The sequence below is a fragment of the Rhinolophus hipposideros genome (assembly GCF_964194185.1).
Source record: "Rhinolophus hipposideros genome assembly, chromosome: 4".
Lineage (NCBI taxonomy): Eukaryota > Metazoa > Chordata > Mammalia > Chiroptera > Rhinolophidae > Rhinolophus > Rhinolophus hipposideros.
This window is the reverse complement of record NC_138050.1, coordinates 49,598,031-49,621,101: the sequence shown is the minus strand read 5'-3', so window position 1 is coordinate 49,621,101 and position 23,071 is coordinate 49,598,031. Positions and strand designations below refer to the sequence as shown.

General features: G+C 44.6%; 1 protein-coding gene across 9 annotated transcripts; it reads right to left on the bottom strand.

Annotated features, from left to right (window-relative positions):
- Positions 1-541: 541 nt before the first annotated feature.
- Positions 542-22,954, bottom strand: POMK (protein O-mannose kinase). 9 transcript variants are annotated; one of them, XM_081046147.1, is made up of 7 exons: positions 22,896-22,954; positions 21,376-21,464; positions 20,101-20,260; positions 17,163-17,382; positions 16,956-17,054; positions 15,650-15,949; positions 550-4,690 (listed from the first exon to the last, which is right to left on the bottom strand). In XM_081046147.1, the coding sequence occupies exons 6-7, from the start codon at positions 15,929-15,931 to the stop codon at positions 3,920-3,922; spliced, it is 1,053 nt and encodes a 350-aa protein (XP_080902273.1). In that variant the 5' UTR covers positions 15,932-15,949; positions 16,956-17,054; positions 17,163-17,382; positions 20,101-20,260; positions 21,376-21,464; positions 22,896-22,954; the 3' UTR covers positions 550-3,919. The 9 variants fall into 9 exon arrangements, 7 of the variants coding, with proteins under 7 accessions (XP_080902270.1, XP_080902273.1, XP_080902274.1 ...); XM_081046148.1 differs by having other exon boundaries at positions 17,274-17,382; XR_013993206.1 differs by lacking the exon at positions 20,101-20,260 and having other exon boundaries at positions 716-2,317; positions 2,980-4,690; positions 22,896-22,939.
- Between the last annotated feature and the right edge of the window lie 117 nt (positions 22,955-23,071).

The following is a 23,071-nucleotide window of genomic DNA, read 5'->3' as shown; positions in this document are numbered from 1 at the left end:
GGCACGAAGACACAATGACCCTACCGTTGCACTCCTAGCTATATGTCCGGAAAAACTATCATACATACAAGAGGACGTGTACAAAAATGCTTGTAGCAGAGTGATTTGACATTGCAAAAACCTGCAAACAATCTAAAAGTCCATCAGTGGAAGAAATAAACTGTGGTATAATATATACAGCAGTAGAAATGATCTAGAGTTCTATGTATTGACATGGATGAATCTCAAAAATAAGGCAGAGGGGGGAAATGCAAGTTGCAGAAATGCAGTGTCCGTCACATGCAGAAATACCTTCATAGTAACTTATGTAAAGTGTAAAGCCAAGTAAAACAATACTATGTGTTGTTTGGGGATATACTCCTATGCGTACGTAATAAAAGTCTAAAGACACATGGAAAGATAAACCCTAAACTTACAGCTAACATGACACTTAAAAGACCAAATGTTTTCCTCCTAGGATCAGGAACAAGGCATGGACATCTGCCCTCACCACTTCTACTCAGCATTGTCCCGGAAGTACTAGTCAGTGCCACAAGGCAATAAAAAGCATACAAACTGGCTTTATTCAAACATGGCATGAATGCATGTGTCTTAAGGAATCTCTGCCCACCCCCCAAAACTACTAGAACTTATAAGTGAACGTTACAGAATTCAAAGTCAATATACAAAAATTAATTTTAATTTCATATCCTAGATATAAACAAAACTGGAACTTGACTTTTTAAAAATAGCATTTATTATAGAATTTTAAAAATACATCAATTTAACAAATAGGTATAAGACCTGGACAATGAAAACTACAAAACATTAATGAAAGGACTTAGAGACCTAAATAGTTGGAGAGATCCACCGTGTTCATAGACTAGAAGAGTCCTTACTATTAAGATGCCCGATCTCCCTAAATTGATCTAGAGATTCAGTGCAATCTAAATCAAAATTCCAACAGGTTGTGTGTGTGTGTGTGTGTAAACTGACAAATGATTCTAAAATTTATAAGGAGATGCAAAATGATTTTGTAAAAGAAGAACAAAGTTTCAGGACTTGCACTCCCTGATTTCAAGATTTACTATAAAGCTGTAGTAATCAAGATAGTGATAAGGATAGCAATATAGATCAATAGAATCAGGTAGAGAGCCTAAAAGTAAACCCACACAACTGGTTTTTCACTAAGTTGCCAAAGCAATTTAATGGGGGAAAGGCTATTCTTTACCACAAATGACGCTAGAATAATTGGACATCCACATGGGAGCAGTGTGTGTGGGGGGGACAAATCTTGACCCTTACTTCACACCACATACGAAACTGAACTAGAAATGTAAAAGCTAACATGTAATACTTCTGGAAGAAAATATAGGACAAAATCTTCATGAACGTGGGTTGAGCAAAGATTTCGTAAATAGTATATAAACCACTTAAAAACACAAATCACAGACACTGTTAAGAAAATGAAAAAGGCAAGCCTCTGGCTGTGAAAAGATTCCCAAAAATATACGTGGTAACAGACTTCATTCCAGAATATATAATGAACTCTTACAATTCAATAATAAGCAAATTATTTAAAGATGGGCAAAAGATTTAGACTCCAAAGAAGATATGTGAGTGGCCAATAAACATATGAAAAGGTTCTCAGCATCATTTATCTTTGGGGAAATGCAAATTAAAACTACAATAAGATGCCACTACATAGGCACTAGAATAGCTAAAATTAAATGGGCTGATTATAACAAGTGTTGGCTACGATGTGTGGAGCAATTGGAACTCTTACACATTGCTTATGAGAATATAAAATGGTATAGAGGCTTTGGAAAACAGTTTAAAGGTTTCCTATAAAGTTAAATATACACTTACATAGGACCACTCCTAGGTATTTACCCAAGATGAATGAAAATATGTCTGCACAAAGACTTGCATTTAAATGTTAACAGCAGTTTTATTCATAATAGTCCCATAATTGCCCTTTTATCCATAATAGCCCTTTTTCTGGAATGGCCATCAGAGCTGTCATCGTATTACTCTTGATGTACTGAATGTCATCAAAATGTCTTCCTTTCAATATTTCCTTTATCTTCGGGTAAAAAAGATGCCATTGGGGGCCAGATCAGGTGAGTAGAGAGGTGTTTCCATACAGTTGTTTACTGGCCAAAATCTCTCTTACAGACAGTGCCATGTGAGCTGGTGCATTGTCGTGATGCAAGAGCCATGAATTATTGGTGAAAAGTTCAGGTGGTCTTTTTCATGCAGCCTTTTCAGCACTTCCAAATCGTCGACTTGGTTAACTGTTCGTACAGTTGGTACAAATTTGTAATGAATAATCTCTCTGATATAAAAAAAGTTAGGAACATCATTGTAACAGGTCAGATCTCGTATATTGAGTATTACAATTTTAATCCAGTATTCCTTTCTTAAAATGTGTATACATTTTTTTTTGGCACCCTCTTTATAAACCAGGTTTTTACATTGGGAAATCAGATGGATGGTGTGCCATTTACAGATGGCAAATTTGGAGCAGACAAGGGTTATTTGGGAAATGTTGAATTTGAAATGTTCTTTGTGTGGACATGTTTTCAATTCTCTTGGGTAAATACTTGGGAGTGGACTTGCTGGGTCATTAACTTTTTGAGGCAACTGCGAGGCTGTTTTCCAAAGCAGCTGCATCATGTTACATTCCCACCAGCAATGTATGAGGGTTCCAATTCTCCACGTCCTGGTCAATACTTATTATTGTCTGTCCTTTTGATTACAGTCAGCCTAGTGGGTTGTCATTGTTTTATAACAAAGGCAACAGTTAAAATACAGTGGGCAAGCATATCCTCTGATCAATCACAGAATCCCGTCAACCATAGGAGTAGGCAGACTAGGGATAAGGATGCTAATAGCGGGCTAGCCCCTGCTTGCGGTGCCCTCTCTGACCGTTAGAGGCAGACCAGGGGCACCAGCCTCACCCAGGAACCAGTTAGAAATGCAAAGTCTCAGACTTACCGCGTCAGAGACTCTGGAATGAGGCGCAGGTCTCTGCGATTCCCATGATTCTGCCTCTCAGCTTTAACCACCTTATTAGGGATGATTAACATGCACCAAATCCATGATCCCCTGCAAATGAGGAAGACTGTGACCAGGAGCTTTTTGAAGGATTCAATCACGCAACTTGAGTGGAAGGGTTTGACACTTTCCAGTAATGAGTGACAGTGTTGATGTAAAATGTTCAAATTAATTAACTTTGGATACAGAAAACTCAGCTGGAAGGTAAACAGGAATTTCACAAGTACCATCCAAGGCAGTACCACATATCATTTCCTATATACTTGTTGTTTTAAATATTCCTTACCCATTCAAAATTTCAAAGAGCATGCTATAATAGTTTTCCTTTAGCTCACAGGAGGGAGGATGGCAAAGGAGCTTCACGGAATAATCATTTAAAACAGTAAAGATGGCCTCGCCCATACCACGTGAAACGGGCCAGAAATACTCCCATGACCACGTAGGTAGATTACCATCTAAAAAATGAGGAAAAAACAGTTCTTTGGAGAACTACTCTATGATTCTTTCACATAATGCCATTTAAAAATGTCTACATTTCTTACAATCTTACAAACTCAGTTATTAGGGTGGGGAAGCCTCTTTGTAGCTCTATTTTTGTTACTTCCTTCAGATACTGGTTAGATTCACTGCTTCCCTGCATCTTCACCTGGGAGCCACCAGCAATAGAAAGTGAAGCCAGACTTAAATCAAGCCTGGTTTGCTCTTGCTTAGCAACTTCCGCCCAGGTTGTGGAAGAGGCAGAATGGTCATGTGCACATGGACGTGTGACGTGTAGAGAAGAGCCACACGGCTGAACAGCACAAGCTCACTGTCAGAGCAGAACCACTGCAATTAGTCCACATGTCCCTTAAATCCTAGCCTTCACTGACTGGACTAGTTTTCAGAGCATTTCTCTTGTCTGAGGCACCGTGGTGTCAATGAGGGAATTCAAAACCTCCTGGTAAGTGTCCAGAACATCCTGAGCAGTGGGTCTCTCTGCAGGAGTCTGGCTCTTACATGCCTTATGAATATCAAACAAATGGAATCGGACCATATCACTTCCTTCGACATGCCCCAAAAGGAAACTGGAGACGTCTGGAATTTTCCAGATGTCGATCTTCTCATCATACGAGGGCATGAGATCATCGTGAAAAGACACGTCCTCTCCATAGGGCCACAGCTGCTCTGGAGCCACGAAATCTCCGTGCAGCTCCCTGTGGCCACACGTCACGAATGTCCCTGAGCTGCGGTTCACCAGGGGCAAGGCGTCCAGGTCGTTCACCACAATGCTGAAGTTACTCGTCAGCAGGTACTGGGACAGCGTCTTGGGCAGGTCGCTGGAGTCGCACATGACCAGTGTGCCCAGGGGGCTGTGGTGCAGGTAGTTGATGATACTGACATAATCCATGGCCAGCTGCAGCCTGTGCTGCCACGTGTTCACATTTCGGTACTTGGAAAGGTTTAGTGTTTCTTCCAGGCTGCTCAAGGACCCTAAGGGGTGATACTCAGTGAGAATAGTATTGTCATCCTCACAGTAGCCGAGCAGTGTGACAACATGTCTACTCTGCAGAGACTTCAGCATCTGCAGCCCGTGGAGGAAATCGTCTTTCATCTCCAGACTGGCGAGCCGGGAGAGAGCGACTTTGCGTTCCTTCCACTCCGACAGGAAGACCTGAAACAAAGTCACAGAAAACATCAAATCCAGAACCTCACCTGGGTTAGGGAGCCAGGACGCAACTCTACAAACATATTGCAAGTGCCGGATGTGGTGCAGAGGGTACAGAAATTAGTGGGACACAGGCCCAGCCCGACAGTCGCTCTGGGTCTAGTTACAAAGACTCACTCAGGAGCAAACACAGGACATTCAGCGCCCAGGGCAAGGGGCAGCAGGGCCCACCTCTGATCAGGGTGCCAAGGGCCATCTGCAGAGGGGGCTCCTGGGCGTTGGTCTAAAGGATGATGGGGGCTTGTGGGTGGATGTAAAGCATGGGGAGCACATTCCCAGGAGAGAGGGCTGCATGTACAAAGGCACTGAGTGGCACACAGACTGCCAGGCCCAAAATACTGCAGCACAAAGCGGGAGAGGAAGGGAGAGGAGAGAAGACTGGAAAATCCTGTGTAGGGAGTCGAGCCTAGACAGCCCATCACACATCACAAGATTACTCATGAATTTTAAAAGGTAACATAGTAAACCACAAATAGGAATAGTTCTACGTAAGAAAAACATTTTGACATGGTCTGTGGGTTTGTGTGACTTCAGCTGTAAAAGCAGGAACTGAAATACCACACAAATAGTACACCGCCCATAAGGCACACAGCTACCAGAAGAGCAACTGTACAGGCCTGCCTTGGATTCTGCATCGTTATTAGCTAGGAAAGGACTGCAGGAAGTACTGTAAGTAAGAACCTCATCTTCTGCTTAAATCCCCAAAGGAAAGGCAGATTACAGAAAACAGGCTTAGAGGTCACTGCTGCCCCAGGCTGCTTCTGCCCCCAGCAGGCTGTGTCTCTCTGGGTTTCTACTCGTTCATTAAAATAAAGGTTACATACAGTCACGGGATGTAAAGTACAGCATAGGGAATACAGCCAATGGTATTGTAACAGCCATGTACGATGTCAGAAGGGTAGTAGGCTTGGAGGGGGCAGGGGTTATCACTTTGTGAGGGGTATAAATGTCTAATCATGTTGTTTTGTACATCCGAAACTAATATAAAAAAAAAATGAAGGTTATGGTTTTCAAAAGCAATTTAGGGCATTATTTATAAAGAGCTTTCATTTAACATCTAAGTCTAAAATCCATGTAAGGCAATAATCTGAAATAGATAAAAAATGCTCTAGGAATGAAAATCTGGCATAAACTGGAACCTAGCCACCTATCAAAATATGGGATTTACATATTTTACAACAGCATAAACTGGAACCTAGCCACCTATCAAAATATGGGATGTAGTTCAGTTATGGTAGGATCACTCAAAAGAATATTATGTGGTCAGCAAAATGTATAAATTGATAGAGTTTTCACAGATAAAAGTGCTACAAATGAAAGAGGATACAAAATTGTTTTTATATTATTGTTGTAATTGTATAAAATAACATAAAATTACATTGAAATCGAAGGAAATAGGCTTATGTTTCAGTTCTCTTTTTATGGTAAGATTCTGGGTGATTATTTTTCTTTACATCTTTTAGTATTTTCCAATTTTCCAGAATTAATATATCTTACTTTTATATTTTAAAACATTTTTAAAGAGAACTCAGAAACATATCAAATGGAGGTAGGCTAGAGGACTTTGAAGATTTCTTTTGGATCTGAGAAGGGTGGTTTATTAATGGAAAAACCCAGGTAACTACACTTGACCCTTAATATTCAAAAGAGAAATCTTTCAAGGCCTTCTCAAAAACCCACGCTTGAGAAATTTCATGATGTATCATAATTTCTATTAAAAAGCCACTCTGCTGTGACAACATGGATGGACCTAGAGGATATTATTATGTTAAGTAAAATAAGTGAGACTGAGAAATATAAATAACATATGATCTCACTTATATGCAGAATCTAAAGAACACAATAAATATAACAGAAATAGACTCATAGATACAGAGAACAAACTGCTGGTTGCCAGATGGGAGGGGGTTGGAGGATGGGTGGACAAGGTGAAGGGATTAGGAAACACACATTGGTAGTTACACAAGTCACAGGGATGTCAAGTACAGCACAGGGAGTAGAGTCAATAATGTTGTAACAACTATGTACAGCACCCGCTGGATACTAGACTGATCCGGCGGATCACTGCATTAATTATATAAATGTCTAACCACTATGCTGTACACAAAAAACTAATATAAAATCATCTTGAATGTCAACTGTAACTGAAAACAGAATTTTTTAAAAATGCATTTTAAGCCATTTTTCTCTGCCTGCTACATTCACTGGAAAGTTTCATGAAAATATTTTTACTTTTGTATGGAACACATTCCGTCCTTAGATTTGCATCATCCTTGAGTTTGATAATTGACTAACAGCAAATCCTACGTTTTGTTGCGCGCCCTCACTGCCTTAGATCCACCTGCGCATGGTCGTCACCAGCACTAGCAGATGGCTTGGCTTTCCTGGGCCCTTTTTCACGTACAAACCGTGACCCCTTTAGGGAAGCTGCAAGCTGCTACAACTTATTTCTACATTTACTCAGTAGTAGGTGGGGGAAGGGTCTCCATCACAGGCCTCAGGACTCCCTCCTGAATCCTTGTGTACGTAGAATTCATTTTTGTGCCTCGGATAAATGAAAAATGATTAAATCTGATTTATTATTAAATATTATTCGTCTTTGGGATCACTCACAAATATATGACACATCCAAATGTTAAATATTTGCAAGTCTGGGATTGTTTAAGAGTCATTTGTCAGCAATCTCCAATTTGTTGCTTTTTAACATTTTCTTAAACTCTTATTTGGAGAGAACAGCCTTACTGTTGTTTTTTTTCTTTTTTAATTATAAAACCAATCACGAATACTTTTCTTGGTAAAAATTCAAATACAAAAATTTCTTGGTAAAAATTCAAATTCAAATAGTAGACATCTTTCCCCCTGCATTTACTTACCCACCCAAAGGAAACTTGTTAACTGTTCAGTTGGTAACTTTCTAGAAGTTTTTCTATGCTTTTATAGGTATTAATGTAAACTTATAAAATAACATTTGAATTTGCCATTATGTTAAATGGGATTATAACATGCATATCATGTTGCAACTTGCTTTTTTCATTTAAGTTACCCCTCAGAAATCTTTCCCATATGTACACATAGCTCTAGGTCATTCTTTTTAAAGCTGTATAATATTTCATAGTATGGGTGTACTACCTATGCTAGTGTATTTTCAGTAACGTTTTACAGATGATCATTTCTTTTCTAAAACTAAAATATAATGTAATAAAAATTCATAAAATTTGGAACAGATGCTGTGAGAATGGATTGGGTTCTCTTTCACATCTAGCTGTACAATTTTGTATAGCTCTTTAACATGATCTTATGTGATCTATTTTAAAAAACTTGATGGACATTTAAATGACTTCACATTTTTTCTTATTAACAACACTGCTACAATAAACAGCATCATATTTATATTTCTGTAAATATCTGCAAGTATTTTCATAAGCTAGGTAAGCAGGTGGATTACTGAATGAAGAATATTACTGCCCTCCAAGGTCTGTGCTAACATGCCCTTTCACCAACTGTGCATGAGAGCATCTTGTTTTCCGCAGTCTTAATCATACTAGATGTCATCAAGCTTTGTAATCTGTGCCAATCTGCTGGATGAAAAACATTTTACTGTTCCAATTTAAATTTCCCTGATTACTAATGAAACGGAGCACTTTTCATCTTTACTGGCATTTCTGACGTCTTCTGTGGAAAGATGTTCTTTGTCCTTCATCTAATTTTCTATAGGGCTATTTACTTTGTGTTTATTAATTTCTAGGAGTTCTTTATAGATTATCCATGTGATCTTTTATTATAAATATAAAGGATAAAATTTAGAAAATTATCAACTTAACTTGTATGTTCTTTTACACAAAGAACTCAACTGTTCTGTAGGCAGATCTGTCTTCATTCAACAAGTACTGTTGACTTTGAACAACATGGGGATGAGGGGCGCCAAGCAACTGTGCGGTGGAAAATCTGAGTACAATTTAGGCAGGCCCTCCACATACGTGGATTCCACCATGGATTCTACCAGTTGATCCTAGAACAACTCAAGTTTGAACTGTAGTCATCTGAACAGTGTGGGTTAATTGAAACATCCACGTACATATAAGTGGACCCGCGCAGTTTAAACCCGCCTTGTTCAAGGCCAATTGTATTTATGTCAAAAATTTTAATAGCGAAAAACTGAAATAAATCTCTGCCGCTATGTAATTTACATTCTAGTGCAGAAGGTAGACAGTAAAGAAAATAAATAGGAAATGTACAAAGTATACAGGAAGGTAAAATCTGCTTTGTAGAAAAATTAAGCAAGGAAGGGCTTACAATTTTGTGTCGGGGAAGCTCTCACTGAGGTGACAGCTGAGCAAAAACCTGAAGGAGGTAGAAGAATAAGCCATGCACTATCTGGAGGAACCACATCCCAGGCAGGAAGAACAGCTAGGGTGCAAAGTCTCAGGGAGGGAGCGTGCCCACAGGCTGCCAATCAGCAAGGCCAGGGCACTGCAGCTGGAACAGAATGAGCCAGGGGGCATGGAACAGAGAGGCTGGTGAAGGGGTGCAGATCTTGTAAGGCCTTTCAGTTGTTGAAATGTCTCTGGCTTTTACCCAGAGAGAGACAGAACCACTGGAGGATTTGAGCAGAGAGACACTATCTGACTTACAATTTAATAGCAACATTCCAGCTGCCGCATTGAATAGACTGAAAGGGTTGCAGTGGATGAAGTGTGGAAGCAGAGATCGCTTTGGAGGCTACTGAAATAATCTAGGAACAAGATGACGGTGGCTTGGTGGGGAGGAAGGGAATACGGGTAGAAGTCTGAGGAGTGGTCAAATTCCACATCTCTTCTGAGTATAGAGACAGCACAATTTTCTGATGGACTGAATATGGATATAAAAGACAGACACCAAGGGTGCCTCCAGGCTGGGCGCCTGAGCAACTGGACCATGAAGTTGTCATTAACTGTGATGGGAAGAACAAAGGAAGAGCAGGCTGAGGGGGCCAACCTGGGACATACTCGGTTTGAGAAGCCTTTCAGATATCCAAGCGGGGATGCGGCACAGGCAGTTGGATAGAAAAGTCTAGAGAGTCCAGGGGAGAGCTCTCAGTGGCAGACAAGGGCCCAAGGTTGGATGAGGCCACCCAGGGAGCAAGCACAGACGGAGAAGAAAGGTCCAAGGTTAAGAGGCATGAGGAGGACCCTGCAAAGGAGACTGAGAAGTGGCCATGGTTATTTCATACTTTTAAACACATAATTCATGTAACATCTGCTCTCCAGACAGCCTTGAGCATTAAAAATAGGTTAGTAAGATCCTTCTAAAGGTTACACACAACTAGAGGGCTAAAGCATCAAATCCATTCTTCTGACAGGATCCAATCCAAAGTTTATGGCTTTTTAATGTACTCTAACCTTAACGGGAAAAAACAACAACCATGCAACTTTAAAATCTCTGACCGTGATTTGTGATCTCTGAAAGTCATCATCATGGGCTGGACGTAAAAAATGACACATGAGGCCACGTCATGTATTCCACACCAAAACTCAGCTCATTCCATTATCACAACACGATATCATTCGCATTGTGCTTTGGTGGTCTGCAGCAATATCGCTGGACCGTCTGCTTGGAAGAGTCACTTCTGCTAGAATCTTCCTTCTTCCTCACTAGTACTGTTTCAGAAAAAGGGCAGCCCCCTGAGACATGGATATTTCTGTCCTTGAGATAACTGGCAGAGTATGTACCCAGTTTTTTAATGCACTCTTGGGTTTAAAAATCTAAAAATACTAAAAAAAAAAAAAAAAAAAAAAAAATCTAAAAGTACTGACACCCCAACTGCTGTCCCCAGGGTATAAGATTAGAGATGGAGAGAGCAAGAGGTAGAAATGAACCTTTACTTTGTACTTTGCCTCCTTCTGAATATTTGAACTGAATGGACTGCTTTTATAATTAAAAGAAAAAAGGAAAAGTAGTGGGTCCAATCTGCCTTTTAGGGGCAAAGTTCGTCACTGCTCCAGGCAGAGGACACATGCCCGCCCCCGCAATTCCAAACACAAATCAAAAATACATAGTCTGGGGAAGAAAGGTAGGGTGTTTGTATATTAAGGAAACTATCCAAGTTAAGCCGAATTTTGTTTTGTGAAGATTTGATTAATGAACCTTTGACTTCCAGCCCCTAAAATGTGTTCTATGAACCAGGCACTGGGCTAGCCGCAGAGGACACACCCTCTGTGCCTTTGGGGAACTTACATTTATAAGAGAGACAACAAACCAGACCATAGAAAAGAAGTTCATGGTGGGGATATCAGGGCATGCCTCTTAGAGAAGTGGTATCTCAGCTGAGACCTAGAGGAGGAAGAGCTGACCATGTCAGAGATGGAGGAAGAGAATTTCAATCAAAAAAAGGCAAGGATACAGGCCCCGAGGTGAGAAAGGGCTGTTTGATCAGGGAACAATAGAACGGGCAGGGTGGCTGCAGGGTGGGGAACAGCCTGTCTGGCGTGAGTTCAGGAGGCAGGCAGGGCCCAGATGGCGGCGTGTGGCACACATTGGGAAGAAGTTTGGACTTTCTTTCCGAACAGCAATGGGAAGGCTCCAAAGCGGGTTTAAGAAAGAGAATGGTGTGATCTGAACTGTGTTTAGAAGATGACTCTGCCAGGTGCGTGGTGAAGGGCAAAAGTGGAAGCAGGGACAACTGTTCCAAGGCATCAGATCACAGTGACTGAACTACAATGGGTCAGAGGACACTTTCTCACACTGTAACTGATGGAACTTGCTCTTGGCTTAGTTAAGGGGGTGGTGAGAGGACTCTTAGGTTTTGGCTTGAGCAACGAGATGGGAATGATGGCACTGACTGAGATATTAAGGCTGGGAGAACAGCTTTCAGAGGGGACATTATCAAGGGTTCCACACTGGATGGATTTAGATGTTCCAGAGACTCCACAAGTAGAGATAGCGAATAAACAGTCGGATGTGCTACACAAATCTGTGGCTCAGGGGAGAGGTACAGGCTAGAAATACAAATTTGGGATCACCAGCATATAAAATGTATTTAAAGCAAAAGAACTAGATTCAATCGTCTAACAGTATATCTGAAAAAGACCAAGAGGAGGATCCAGGAAGGAACCAAGAGAAGTAAGGTTTCTCAGCCTCAGCACTCCTACTGACATTCTGGGCCAGATGGTATTTGCTGAGGGCGAGGGCGGTGCTGTGCTTGGAGGATGGCTAGCAGCACCTCCGCCCTCTACCCACTGGATGCCAGTAGCATCCACTCAACCCCCAGGGGTGACAACCTCAAAAGTGTCTCTGTTCATTGCTAAATGTCCCCCTGAGCAGCAGAATTGCCTCTGATTGAGAACTGCTGATCTGGAAGCAAGATTGGGAACAGAAGCAGGAAAGGAGAGTAATTAGGAATGGCCAGTGAGGGAGGAGGAAAACCAAAAAGAGGGCCAGGCTTGCAGGAGACAGGAGGCGTCAACAGGCTCAAAGGTTGTACGGAGGGTCAAGTAGGAGGACAGAGAACCGTCCAAGCGGGAGCTTGCTGGTCTCTGGAGAAGAGCAGTGGTGGAGTTTGGACACCGTCCTGGGAAGAGGACGAAAGGATGAATGGAAAAAGAGGAAGGAGAGAAGAGCTATGGCAGTTTTACCATAGAGAAAGCAGAGAACGAAGAGTAATTACAGAGGAAGAGGGAATCAGGGAAGAGGATTTTCTTTGTTAAAGAGGGTGTGTTTGTACGCTATTAGGAATGATCCTCAGAGTAAAAAAGAGTGACGATGGAAGAGAGGAGGAATAACTGAAAAAGCGGGAAGCCGTGAGAAGTCAGGGACAGCACCTGAGCTGGAAGTTTCCTAGGGCTGGCGGTGGGAAGGCGAGGAAATTCGCTTTGGGTGGCTTCTAACTTCATAATAACTTATGTAACAAGATCATTAGTTAAGACAGGGGTTGGGGGCTGTTGAGGAAGTATCTGTCTCAGAGAATAGGAAGGAAAACTTACTAAGGGAATAGAGAGGCCGCTGTGCTGTGCTGGGCGCACGTCTGAGGCTTGTGGTCATGCATTCAACTGCGTGGCTGTGCTCAAGTTCAGACGCAGAATGGGTTCGACGGGGTTTGGGGCTCTCCAGCCGGGCATGTTAGACAGATATGCAAGTGACTTGTTGCAGCATTTGTGCAAGAGTGATGAGGACAATGGCCATGGAATCTCTGCTGTGGGGTAAATCAGGGAGCGCAGGCAGGGGAGTGTCAGAAAGTAAAAACATAACGGGGTCAATAACTGCAGCGCTCCACGCGACACGGGAATTTTTGAAGCAAACGTGCTTGGAGACGAGGTGGGGGTCAGAGAGTGGGACATCAAGAACTCTGGTTACAGAAATTCCTGCTGAGAAGCCTGTTTCCCAGCTTGGGGTGTCAGTGAGGAGGGGTACTCATGTGGAGAGGAAGGAAGCTGCTTGTGTGCAGGGGCTGTACCAATAAGCGCCTGGAGGCGGGATGATGAGAGTGGACCCTGGGCCAGACCCTGCGCAGGCGCTGAGGTTTGAGGGGGGCAAGACAGACCCTCACAGGTAACAGCCAGTGCTCAAGGCAATTTGGCCCTGAGAGCAAGTTTCAGACAAAGTCACCAAATATCAAGGTACCAGCCTTCTAGCCACACTTTAATAAACAAAGCTCATTCCTCGGAGTTAGTGCTCACATTATTAAATCTCATATTTGGACGGGCATGATTTGTAGAATCAAGTCTGTCCTCAAACAACAAGGGTTTGCCATCATCAAAGCTACTCAGAAACAAATCCATCAAGGTTGAAAGGAATTCCAAAAACAGAAATTAAAACATGTTTCCAGCGAGTGCAATACCAGGGAGACACATGGGCAGCCCCTCCAAGTCATCCCTTTGAAGAAGACAGAAATTAACTGCTAGGTCCTCTTCTCTACTTACATCCCTCCCTGGTGATTTCTTTTACCTATTGCTTCCAGTACCACCCAAATGCTAGATTTGTACATCCAACCACCTGTGTGACATTTCCACGTGGACATGTAAATGGCCTTCGCACGTCCACCTCATGTACTCGCAGGATCTGTTCCTTCCCATTTTCTCCACCTCGGGTAATGCCAACCCCATTCTTCCTGCTGCCCAGGCCAAGAACCCTGCAGTCACCCTCTCTTTCCCTTATGCCCCACATCCAATCTACTGGGAAATACTACTGGTTCTAACTTTCAAATACGACTGAATCCACTGATTTCTTACTACGTCCACTGCTAACACCTTGGTCAAGCTGTGACAATCCCCTGCAAGGCCTAACCCATCACCACCCTTTCCATGCCTCGGTCTACTCTCCACAGACGGACCACCTCACCCCTCGACTCAAACGGCTCCAACGGTTCTCCAAGTCCGGCCAGGCCCAGCAGGACCAGCCACCAGAGGTCCTTGTCTGGCTACCTCTCCTTCTCATGCTGGCCCCTGGGCACACTGGCTCCTGCATGGTCCCCAATGAGGCGTATTCTACCATGGGGCCTCTGCTGGTACTCATCTTTCCTACTGGAGCATCTTTTCCCCAAATATCCACTCAATCCCCTCGCAGATCATTCCGACCACCTAGAGTAACAAGCCTGCTGCTTGCCCTGCTTTGTCTTCGTAGCACATGTCACAAACATATTCTATTACACAGTTTCTTATTTTCTTGATGGTCTGACTCCCCAACTAGAAAGCAAACTTCAAGGGTCTGTTTCCTTCACTGCTGCACCCCTAGCACCCACAACAATGAATGAATGAACTTTAAAAAGAATGACTTAGGGGCAGCCAGATGGCTCAGTTGGTTACAGCGCGAGCTCTCAACAAGGTTGCTGGTTCAATTCCCACATGGGATGGTGGGCTGCGCCCCCTGCAACTAAGATTGAAAACGGTGACTGGACTTGGAGCTGAGCTGCGCCCTCCACAACTAGATTGAAGGACAACGACTTGGAGCTGATGGGTCCTGGAGAAACACACTGTTCCCCAATATTCCCCAATAAAAAAATTTTTAAGAATAAAAAATGAAAATAAAAGAACGACTTACCTTGTTTTATGGTTTTACTTTATATAAATTCCTTTCCCTTCTCCCTAATTGACTTCTTCCTGTAAGACGTCTCCTTTCTACATTCACGGAAGCAGCAGCCTTGCTGCGGCAGTCTCCCAAAAGAAAGACAGCAGTTTATCAAGCTGCTTGCTCCCTTCCTTCACCAATCATTCAATACACTCTCACAAAGGAACTGTCTTTGTTCAACAAGCCTTAACTGGTTTCTAGAGTCACTCTTTGTTTCATCCGTAGGCCTCAGTTGCCATGGAAACGATAAGCATCAAACTACAGCACAAACTGGTTGCCAATAAGACAAGGGTTATTGAAGTTTCTATTTGAGAACTGAATTCACCCCTTTGGTTTCTCAACATAAAAAACTTTTTTGAAAAATCAAAATAATACCATCATAGAGTTTTTAAAAATAAGAACAAATAAGAGGCCCATAATCTTCTTTCACCGTAGCACGATTTCTATCATTTTTCTATTTTTTACACAAACACATAATTTTGCAGTTGAAAACAGTGTATTGTATAATTTTGTATTTTGCTTTTTTCACTTATCAAGATTTTTCTCACTCTGCACGGATTCCTAACTACACTTAATGCCTACAGAATATTCTATCAAGTGGTTGGACCATAATCCAATGAACCATTCCCCTGTAATTATTATTTCTAGTTTTCTATAATGATAAATAATAAAGCAAAGTAGTCCTTTATGATTTAGCCTTTGTTCTTCCGTTGGATTATTTTATTAGGATAAAGCCCCAGATGTGAGATCACTGGGCTCAGGGGTAGAAACGTTTTGTTGGCTCCTGACACCTGACCCTAAGCTGCTTTCCCGAGGGGCCACCCCTTCACACTGCGGCGGTAACACAGAAGTAAATCAGGAACTCACTCTCTTCACAGCTCCTTCCCCAACACGTTTCAACTGCCTCACTTCTGTCCTCAGCTCCTCACAGGACAGCCATGGGGAGCAGTTTTTCATCGGTCCCATTCTGAAGTAACCATAGGGGCAGTGAGTGGGGTCCACCGCGGAACGTGGAGGGGAAATAAAAAACCGATCGAGGCAGAGGTAGAGGAGCGCGTTCATGAGGGCTGTGCCCAGCAGCAGCCCCACAACGGGGGGCACGCCTCTGTGGGCGGGGCCTTTTCTGCCTTCCTGAGGTTTCTTTTCCATGTTATCCTCTGCGATTTCCTAAAACATAAAATGAACAAGAAGTAATAACAGTCAGTTTTTATTTCCATTACGATGTTGTGATGACAAAGGATTCAAGGGGGCACACTCTCTATGCCGCTTCTCCTCAAGGATCCTGTGCGCTTCAGTGTCATGACAGGACAAAAGAGGTAGCGAATACTAGGCTCACACTGAATGCTCCAGGTCAGCTGTCTCAGAATCATTATTTTTTATTACAAACCCCAGTCTGGGTGCATTTACCTTAGATTTGATTAGAAAGGAGGTGTCTGTGTGTGTCTGACTCTGTCTCTGACTCTCCCCCAGGGTTTACATTGTAGATATTTAACGAAGCGCTAGTAAAATGAAAGCAATCTGTGGATTTGTCAGTCCAGTGGGGCCGGGGCAGAAGACGGACAAAGGAGAGCAACAGATTAGTTAGGGCGGTAGGTGGAGGCTGGAATGCTGGGGGCCTCTTGAACCCAACTAAGGAGTTGGGAGGTTACTCAAATGCTCCTTAATGTTTTTAAGCAGCACGTATGAAAGGGGCACCCGGGGTCGAAGAGACAGGCAGGGAGACGGGGTCGCAGGCCCTGGCAATAAGCCGGAGTAAGAGCTGATGAGCACGTGAACTACAGTAACGATGGTGACACTGGGGAGAGGGGACGCAGAGGCGACCACTGCACTAAGTAACCACTGACACTCGCTAATCGAATGGACGCTCGCTATGACACTGCAGCCCATGTGAGGCCTGTGGTGAAGGCAGGCACGGCAGCTTTAGTTGTTGGATGGAGGAGGGGACGGAGAGGAGAAGGCTGGGAAAGAAACCTAGATGTCGGGTGCTTGACGCTCAGGGTGCTAGAGGCGGAGGCTATTTAAGAACCAGAACGGATGTCAATACTCTGACAAGGGATATGGTCACACCAGTGTGTGATGGCTGAATATCGGCACTAGGATGCATGGGGGACACTAGTGACAGAACTGACCCTGTGCTTCTCATGGCTGAGATATGTGTGACATGAAGCATTACCTTCTAGTTAATGTCTTTCTTGTACCAGCTCAGGTCTCCAGCCAGACACCTGGGTCAGGCAGTGTTCTGGTCGGCCCTGGACACTGGTTTGAAAGGACCCTGCCACAAAGTACAAAAGGGGAGCTTCGTTAAACACAAACTGCAATTCTGTACACAGACAAACGGCAATAATCCCAAAGCCCACCTTCCCCAGGGGCCCCCTCGTGCCTGGGTGTCCCTGAGGCTCTTCACCCGCAGCACGTGCAGCAGCCACAGGGAAGCCCTCCTGAGGCCCAGCCACTGTCCTGAAGCTTGTCTGCGCTCAGCCCGTTTCCTCACCAGCCTCTTTGGTCTCAGTCTGCTCCCTCTACCTCCATCGCTATCTTCCGGGTGCTCATTCATTCATCATATTACGCAGCTGCTACCTGCCCAACGCTGCTCTAGGTACCTGGGAAATGTGAGTAAATAAAACAGATGTGGTTCCTATCCTCTTGGCTTAGGGAGAAACCTCATGGGGCTGACAGACAATAGACAGGCGAACAAAAGTTTATCATTATATACTGTGATGAGGGATCAAGGATGGAGCGTAACTGGCAGGGAGTTCCCTGCATGTGCCGTCCAGGAAGACCTTGCTGAGGATGTGACAATCACGCCTCTCTAAAAGCCAGAGATGAACCAGCAACAAAAAAAATTAAGATGAGAGCTTGTTCATATCTTCTTCTGGAAAAAGTAAAATCCACCTGCCATTCATCCGGGTACAACAGAGAACGATCAAGCCAGCTGCAAAGTTAACAGGAAACAGCATTTTTCCTAAGGGCACACTGCGGCTATTAAGTGTCAAACAACCCTCTTCTGTGAAAGATGACTGCTTTCTCACTCACTCAGAAACTTTGTTCTCTCAATCACAGACTAGCAGAAATTTTGCAGCTCAAAGTCCCATCAGGGAGACGGAAGCATCCAGCTCTTGCCTGGCGGAGCTAAGTGGCTCTGACACAGAGAAGCCACCTGTTTCCAGCCTGGTATAGAGAACAGACGAGCAGTTCTAGAGATGACACTATGCATATGTATGAACAGTGCAATCTCCCAGGACACCCTGCAATCCAGACCAAATACTGGCCTCTTTACAGACAGCTCTCCTTGGCTTTGAGTCCATCAAAATACTGCTTTGTTTCAATTTTGCCTAAATGCCACCTGTCCCCCAAATTCTGTAATAACTGTCTCATTTCCTCTGACTGAGACGTCAAGTTCCACTGCGGTGCAGGCTTACTCACTGCAACAGATCAATACACCTGACAGGCTGTTCTCATGGCCTAGGTCTCCCTCTCTTCAAACTTTACTACCTCCTTCTATACCCTCACGCTCAGCTGATGATCTTGTCTCCTATGTTCCACAAGCCCCCAACACCGTTTCACAGCCTCCTGCTCCCTGTATCTTCTCTCTCCTGTGACTATGAACAAAGAGGCCCTGTTCTCAGCTCCCTGCCTGTGCACAGATCCCTCCCTCCCCACCTGCTCAGCAGGTGTCCGCTCTTCTCCTGAATTATGACCAGTGTGTCCGAACTTCCCCCATCATTTCAAACACCCGCCCTTCACTTTCCGCTCCAGTTTTTGCCCAATTTCTCTCTTCCCCTTTTGGCAAACTCCTTTAAAAACTATCCATACTCACTATCTCCATCTCTCTCCATTTTCTTGAGCTCACTGCTACCCCACCCACACTGACGGTATCAAGGTGACCTCCCTGTTGGTAAACACAGCAGGACTGTGTATTGTCACAATCCGGGTCCTGACCTCTCAGCAGCATTTGGCATAGCTGATGACTCTCTCCTTCTTAACACTTTCTTTCCTTGGTTCCCTGGAAACCACACTCTGGCAGCTCCCTCCTGTCTGGCTCTACATGGCGGAGTGCCTGCCCCAGGACTCAGACCTGACCTCTTCACTCACTCCCAGGGTGACCCAGCGACTCATGACTCTCCATGTCCACCTCCACCTCTACCTGCCGATGGCTCCCAAATGTCCAGCCTCATGAACTCTAGACTTGCTTCCCTGACACCTCTATTTAGATGTCTGAAGGACAACTCAAAAGTATTGTTCCTCAACAAAACAACAACAACAAATAACTCAATTTAAAAATGGGCAAAGGACTTGAATAAACATTTCTCCAAAGAAGACATACAGATGTCCAATAGGCTCATGAAAAGATGCTCAACTTTATTAGTCATCGGAAAAATGCAAATCAAAATCACAAGATCCCACCTCACAACTGCGAGGATGGCTATAATCAAAAAATCAGACAATACCAAGTATTGATGAGAACGTGGAGAAATAGGAACCCTCATGCATTGTTGGTAGGAATGTAAAATGGGGCAGCCACTGTGGAAAACAGTCCGGCAGTTCCATAAAAGGTTAAACAAAAAGTTACCGTATCACTCAGTAAATCCACGGCTAGGTATATATCCAAGAAAACCTACATTCGTGTAATCACTTGTACATGTATGTTCACAGCAGTGTTATATTCATGATAGGCAAATAATGGAAATAATCCAAACATTCATACACAAAAGGCCACATATCATATGATTCCATTTATATGAAATATCCAGAACAGGCAAATCCAGAAACAGAAAGTAGCTTAGTGGTTGCTGGGGCTGGGTGAAATGGGAAATGAGGAGTGGCTGCTAATGGGTACAGGATTTCTTCCTGGATGAAAATGTTCAGGAAATTGTAACGATGGTTGTGCATAAACTAAGAATCAATTTAAAACAGCAAATTTTATGGTATGTGAATTATATCTCAACCCCCACCCCCACAAATTGCTGTTTTCACAGTGTTCACAGTCTCAGTAAACGTAACTATTCTGCCAGATACCCAGGCCAGTGAGGGTGCAGGTCAAGGGTCAGCCCAGTGACACTGCTCCCTCTAAGCAGGGAAGTTTAGAAAGGACGGACTCTTCTACAATTCCGTGTACTTTTCCCTAATTAATTAAAGGCAATGCTGCTTTGCTCGCCCCTGCTGTCATTAAGAGGTGCTCCGTAAACCCGGGCTCTACTGAACTGCTCCAGCGTCACTCAACAACCTCCCTGCCTTGAACCGATGCCCCCGCTCACCCCACCGCCTCGGTCCTTCCAGCCGGGCCCAGCAACATTCTGATGGTTGCTCACTCCCCTTACTTATAAAGATTCCAGGCTCAGGGGCGGCCGGTTAGCTCCGTTGGTTAGAGCGCTGTGCTCTTAACAACAAGGTTGCCAGTTCAATCCCCACGTGGGCCACTGTGAGCTGCGCCCTCCACAACTAGATTAAGACAACTGCTTGACTTGGAGCTGACAGGCCCTGGAAAAACACACTTAAATAAATAAAAGTTAAACAAACAAAAAAATATTCCTTCTGGTAGTAGTATCACAAAGGAATTTAAAAAAAAAGATTCCAGGCTCACGTCTTTCTTTGTGGCCCATTCTGCCATCTCTAGGGGCTTCAACCGAACTCTGATGAATTTTATCACTCAGGCCTCACAGTCTCTTGCGCTTCTTCCACCAGTACCTGATCTTTAGAAGGTGCTCTCAAAGACACGGGCAGAACAACTGCCATCTCTCTTCTACGACATTTAAAGTAACGCAACGTGTTTCCCTTAGACCTGAGGTCAGGGACCAGCAAACTTTTCTCTGTAACGGGCCAGATAGTAATTATTTAGGTTTAGGGGCCAGAAGGTGAAACTGAGTTGATAAGCATATCACTGTGACTTGTGCTACACCGCGTAGCAGTGCAAACCGAGGAGAGCCTACGCACCGTCTCTGTCACGGTGACTCGACTCGGTCACCAGAGTGTAAAAGCAGCCCCAAACACTATAGCAGCAAATGGGCACGGCTTTATTCTAACAAAATTTTATTTATGGACGCTGAAATGTGAATTTGATAGGTTTCATGTGTCATAAAAGACTGTTCTTCTTTTGATCCTCCTCCCCCTCCCCCACCTCAACATTTCCAAAGGCAGAAAGCATTCTTAGCTCACAGGCCATACAAAAACAGGTGGTGGGTAGTAGTTAGCAAAGCACTGCCATGGGTGATGACATCCTTCTAGGTCCCCTGCAGGTCACATTTCCATTCCATGCACTCCCTCTATGTAATCTCATCCATAAACATGGCTTTCGTGGCCATATGAACACTGATTTCCAAGATCTTTCTCCTATGCTTCACTCATCTGGTTCTTCAAAGTCCAGGATGTGGCTCTCCTACCCTCAGCATGCCCTTCTCCACGGTTCCCGCTCTGTGACAGGCACACAACCCATCCACTCACATACGTCACAAAATAGGTGACTTGATTCCTCCCTCCCCTAAGCTGTAAACCAACCAATCACCATGTACTGTCAAATCACCCAAATCTGTCTCAATTTGATCACTTCTCCCCTTGCCTGGCACGCTGCCCTGGTCTAAGCCACCAGCATCTCTTACCTGGGCTTCTGCAACAGTTTCCTACATGGTTTCCCACTTTCTGTTTTCCGATCCATTCTCCACACAGCGAATAGGACTTTTTTCCTTTCCTGAAATATTTTAAGCACAGAGAAAACTGAAAACTAAGATCATGAGCATCCATTCAGCTTTGTCAGGTAACACTGCATCATATTTTTAAAGATCTTTTTTAAAGATATAAAATATTGCATATAGTTGAAGCCCATTTGGATCCCTCTCAGTCCTATATTGCTCCTTCCCAGGAAGAAATCACCACTCCCAAGTTGGTGTGCCAGTAATGCTTAAACTGTGGTTCCCGGACCTGCAGCCGTAGCCTCACCTGGGAACTTGTGAGAAACCCAAGTTCCTGAGGCCCCTCTCTAGACCTACTGGATCAGAAACTGAGGTTGGGCCCAGAACTCTGTGTGTTGACAGGTCCTCCTGGTGATTCAGAAGCAAACTAAAGTTTGAGACTCACCGGTGCATATAATTCTCATACATGCGTTTTACTTTCATGACATGAGCCCCTTTCTTAAAGAACGTTTTAGCCCACCTCAACCCCTGACGGGCTTTTTTCTTTTAAAGGCGTGTTTCCGGAGTAAGCTGTCCAGAGCTTGGGATAAGGCCGTGTGGATGAAGGAAATTTCTTGTCCAGAAATAAACAAAAAGGCGCTGAGAGTTACTCGTTCTGAAAAATACCTGGCAAGTTAAGGAATAACGACTGCGGGACTCGTTAGGTAGCAGAAATTGAGACACTGCCGAGACACAAAGGATTCCTGACACTGATAGGAAAAAGTTGGTACACCGGGGAAAAAATTGGGAACCACTGCTCCACACTCACAGCTTGGTTAAAAGAATAAAATAAAAGCAACGGAATAAAATTGGTTTTCCCCCAATTTACAAAATATTTTATATAACCTGAGAAGAAACGGATTCATGTCACCCAACAGAATTTAGACTAGAATCCTATTTTGTTACTAAAGCACAAGGTACATCAAAGTAATTATGTGAAATATTCCGGATGCCGCCTTAGCCTCAGGTCTCTATAGTAAAAGTAGGGATGGAGAAGACAAGACTGCTCAATGAAATGGTTAAATCCTGCTTTTTAGAAGGAGGGGCACATGTTTCCAGCTGACCCGAGCTTGCGCCTGGAGGAAGCCAGCAGCGCGGGCACCGGCGATCCCGCGCAGAGCCAACGCCAGGGACACGGAGCGGAAGCCCGCCACCGCGGAGTGCCGGTCACTCGCAGGCCAGCTCCCGCACGGGCAGGCCGCGGGGACAGCAGGGCGGGGGACGCTGGCTGCCCCGACCCGCGCGGCCTCCGGCTGGACTCGGGGCGAGCGTCCAACAGGCGCGCACAGCGACCTGGGCTCGGGGGCGCGGACCGGGCCAGGGGCAGGCCCGCAGGAGGCCGCGTGGCCTTGCACGCCCGCCCGCCCCGCAGCCCCTCGCCCCTCGCCCGCGGCGTGCCCTCCGTGTCCCCTCGCCGTACCCCCGTCCCCGCCCCGGCCCGCGGTGCCTACCTGCGGCCCCCGGCCCGGCACGCCGCGTCCTGCGCCTGCGCCTGCGCGGCCGGAAACCCGCCCCGGCGGCGCGAGCGCGAGGCTGCCCCCTGGCGTCCGCCTCCCGCCGCGCCCCTGAAGGCCCGCCGCTGCCCGGCGAAGCCCAGGCTTGAGCGCATCCCAGATTCCAACCCAGG

What these genes read in the sequence shown, in the direction of transcription:
- POMK (XM_081046147.1), bottom strand. Translation starts at nt 15,931, where the DNA reads ATGGAAAAGAAACCTCAGGAAGGCAGAAAAGGCCCCGCCCACAGAGGC. An exon ending in GGGAAGGAGCTGTGAAGAGA is followed by an intron (nt 4,691 to 15,649) that starts GTGAGTTCCTGA and finishes ACTTTGTTTCAG; the next exon opens with GTCTTCCTGTCGGAGTGGAA.